General features: G+C 51.4%; 1 protein-coding gene across 8 annotated transcripts in view; it reads right to left on the bottom strand.

Annotated features, from left to right (window-relative positions):
- Ank1 (ankyrin 1) overlaps positions 1-3,843 on the bottom strand; it is a 121,606-nt gene that overhangs the window by 35,550 nt on the left and 82,213 nt on the right. For all 8 annotated transcript variants that reach the window (XM_023717272.1, XM_023717271.1, XM_023717275.1 and 5 more), the window contains 3 exons: positions 2,819-2,897; positions 1,069-1,166; positions 763-987 (listed from right to left, as the gene is read on the bottom strand). In XM_023717272.1, coding sequence (XP_023573040.1) covers positions 763-987; positions 1,069-1,166; positions 2,819-2,897 — 402 coding nt within the window. The remainder of the gene's footprint in view (positions 1-762; positions 988-1,068; positions 1,167-2,818; positions 2,898-3,843) is intronic.

Genomic DNA, 3,843 nt, shown 5'->3' with positions numbered 1-3,843 from the left:
CCCAGGCCCCACCAAAGCGGCCCCAATCTCTTCCTTCTCTTCTTTTTTAAAATTTATTTTTATTTTTTAAGAGAATGAAATATAATTTAAAAAGACAAAAAGCACACTAGAAACAATACAGAATTTCACTAAAGAAAATAATAGTAATTCAACGATGGTTGTTATATTGCATAATGTTGTCCTCAAATTCGTTGTTTAGATTATCAAATATAAGCATGCATGCAAAATTGGTTTCTAAAAAGTTGTAAAACATTAAAAAAGAGGAGAAAAAAAAATTAAGCACTAGCTGTTTCTCTTTATAGACCAGCAGAATCAGCAGTACAATTATACAAGCTACCCTGCCAGCAAAGTAAAACAAGCTTTTTTTTTTTTTTTTAATGGGGGCAATTCTGGGGATGGAATGTAGGGCTTTTTCACTGAGCCACATCCCTACCCTTTTTATTTTGTGTTTTGAGACTGGGTCTTTAAATGTTAAGTTTCCTGTGCTGGACTTGGACTTGAAGTCCTCCTGCCTCAGCCTCTCAGACAGTGGGATTACCCAGCAAGACTTGGGAGTAGCAAGCTCTGCGAGGCTGGGCTTCTTGATGCATTTAAGAAAAGACAGGGTGATGGGACTCTCAGGGCTGTTCTCCTCTCAGGACAGTAAGAAATAAGCTGGGCTGGGGCTCTGCCCTGGACCATGGCTGCGGTGCGTGGGAAGGGCAGGCAGAGGTTGGGAACTGGGGCCATGCACACACCCACCCTCCAGGGGTGCCGCTTTACCTCAGAAACTGAGCCCCCGTGGGCCCTAGTACAATGATCCTGCTGGCCAGGCCCTCCTCTTCGGCCAAGGGGGGCGGTGTGCTCAGTTTCTGGGGCTTCACCAGGCGGCAGGTGATGCGTGTGGGTGCAGCGCAGGTCCTGGGCGGGATCACCACCCGCAGGCCGTTGTGCCGACTTCCTCTCATGGATCCTCCCCGGGCATCAACCATGAAGCTGACCAGAAAGCTGGAAACAAGGCAAACCCACGTTAGGCACCCACATCTCTTTCAGGGGCAGGGGGCCAGCCCTGGGGCCCTGGCCACTCACCCGGTATGCACAGGACTGGCCACTGGGCTGATGTTGTCTGAGGTCTCTGTGGCTGGGCTACTGGGGATAAGTGAGTCCTCGTCGTACTCCTTAGAGGCCTGAGGAAAGACAGGCCTGTCGGTTACCACCTTGTCACCCTAGGTCTCCTGAACACCATGCTAGCTGCAGAGCCCACGAGAAAGACCCTTGGGGACAAGGCGTGCCTGCGCTGAAAGGCATCATGGCCCCCAGACTTCCACAGCCTCCCCATGGCCACAGACCAGGGCAGAGCTCAGGTGCAGATGGACGGAGCCCTTGCCCTCAGCTGGCTCCAGGTGTCCTGCCTGCTGTCCACCTGTCCATCTGCTTGAGGCCCACTGGGTTTCCCTCCAGAGCTGGCCTGATGTCTCCTAGTGCCCTGCCCTATGGAACTCCAAGGTCCATACGTGAGCTCACAGACCCATGTGGCCTCTGTCTCCTCCTCTGGAGAAGGCACAATAACAGCATAGGTGTAGGGATGCTGGTCCCACTTCCTTTTCTCGCTTACTTTCTCAGGGAGTCATGCTGAGCACAAGCTCTCTCTCCTGTGGGCCCCTGGAAAGGCTTTCTCCCACCATACAATTAAACACTTCTCTATCTACTCATCCTGCCATCTACCACCCTCCCAGCAGGCCTGAGTCCTTCCTCCCAGCTGGCCAGAAGCCCAGTCCTACACCAAGCCCCATGAAGGTATCTAGCAGGAACCCAGGAAGTGACTGCTGATTTGAATGAAGGACATAAGTCAAGGGTTGAATATGCTGGAGTACAACACAAGCCTGGGCTCAATCTCCAGCACCAAGCAACAAAAAATACAGCCAAAAAAGAATGGGCCAGCAGGGAGCAGCAGAGCCCAGACCCCCTTGAGGGCTCTGCTGCTATCTCTGGCAGTACCCAGGGACAAGCCACAGCTGTGCCAGGGCTATCAGTGACACCAGCATCCATCACTGTGGTCCATCCCAGCTCAGGACACTGGGGGGCAGTGAATGGCTGACTCAGTCCTTGCTCTACACCTGGGGCTGGGCTCAGGCTGCTGCTTCTGGATGTGGAAGCTTCAGAACTGAGTCTTAGCTAGAAAAGAGCCAGGTTGGGCTTGGCCACCATGCTCAGGCTGGTGATGCCAACCTACCTCCAGTACCACAGTGCAATGTTCTTTGTCCCTAGAGAATCTCTTTGCTTGAAAAAAAGTGCCAATGGCATACAACAAAACAAAGGGCAGGTTGATTGCAAGAAACTCTCCTTACCTGTTTCTCTGTACAAATGGGGGTGACTCTGAGGACATAAAGCAGGGGATCCCTTTCTGTCCTATTCCCAGAGGGAAGGTGAGACAGAAACTGTCCTCTCTCATGGGCATGAAGGAGAAGGAGCCTGGAGCGCTGTGACTTGCCCAGAGCATCACTGTGGCACCTGTGAGCCACCAGGAGGATTTCTGTCTGGCACAGTGACCCTTTGCCTTCAAGGGCAGAGTCTGGGTACAGGCCTGGGGTGTGAGCGTGGGCTTTGGAGCTAGAGCTGCTGGCATGGTCACCTGGGCTATGGTGACAGCATCGCAACAGCCTTGCTCCTGAGGCTCATAGGGTCTGAGGCCTGGGTTCCCCTCACAGAGCACAGAGTATGGGATCCCATACCAAAGGTGCCTACAGAGGACACAAGCTTTTCCAAGACAGCTTCCCATGCACACCACTAGGAAGGGATGTCCTCCAGATGGGACTTCAGGGGATCTGGGGCTTCTCACCTGCTCTGGCTCCTCTGACCTGATCAGCACTGTCTCTGGGGTCACACATGGGATCCTCGGGATGGCGGGAGATTCCACCCTGTGTATCAAAAGCATGGAAAACTCAAAGGTCGGTGCTGCCAGGAAGCCCACCTCTGCCAAGAGCCCTGAGTGTGAGGCCTCTCTGGGCCTGCTCCATTCACAGCCTCGGCCCCCACTTCACCTAGGATGCCCTTTTCCCTGCCCTAGAGCTGCACAGCCAGGTCGGTAGAGCCCTCACTTTGGCAACAGTGATATTTTATTCTATAACCACTTGGGTTTTTTGTTTTTCTTCTTTTTTCAGTATTAGTGATGGAACCTAGGGCCTTTGCACTGAGCTACATTACCCCCTCCTCTTTTTTTGAAGACAGGGTTTTGCTAAGTCACTAAATTGCCACAAAAGAGTAGAACTTGCCTTCCTCTGGCCTCAGCCTCCCCAGCTTTGGTATGTGTTTTGTTTTGTTTGTGGTACTGGGCCTTCACCCTGAGCTACCTTCTCCACCTTTCTTATTTATTTATTTTTTTTTTTTTATTTTGAGACAAGGTCACACCAAGTTGCTAAGCTCCTGGGCTTGAACTTGTGCTGCCTCAGCCTCCAGAGTGCATTTTGATCCCACCAAATAAATCCATCACATCTTCATGGCCGGGGTCTGAGTTCAGCAAATATGAACTGCCCTGTTCCATGTAAGCCAGCAGATAATTCTGTGTCTCTGGGAAACACCGAGGGCTAAGTGTTACGGGGCGTCAGCTGTGGGCTCCTTTGCAAACCATCCCTGTGTAAATGTCTCCACAGCAGCAGAGCTCACAACTGCCGGGGAGGAAGGGGAAGCAGGCTCGAGAGGATGACAGGCTCTCTGGGCTTTGCCCTTGGATGGAGGGACACACTCAGAGTAGAAACAGCCTGGCAATTTTCTTTCTTTCTTTCTCTTTCTTTCTTTCTTTCTTTCTTTCTTTCTTTCTTTCTTTCTTTCTTTCTTTCTTTCTTTCTTTCTTTCTTCTTTCTTTCT

The sequence above is a fragment of the Octodon degus genome, unplaced genomic scaffold (assembly GCF_000260255.1).
Source record: "Octodon degus isolate 3935 unplaced genomic scaffold, OctDeg1.0 scaffold00051, whole genome shotgun sequence".
NCBI classification, from domain to species: domain Eukaryota; kingdom Metazoa; phylum Chordata; class Mammalia; order Rodentia; family Octodontidae; genus Octodon; species Octodon degus.
The sequence above is the reverse complement of the archived record's forward strand: the minus strand, read 5'-3'. Positions and strand labels throughout refer to the sequence as shown.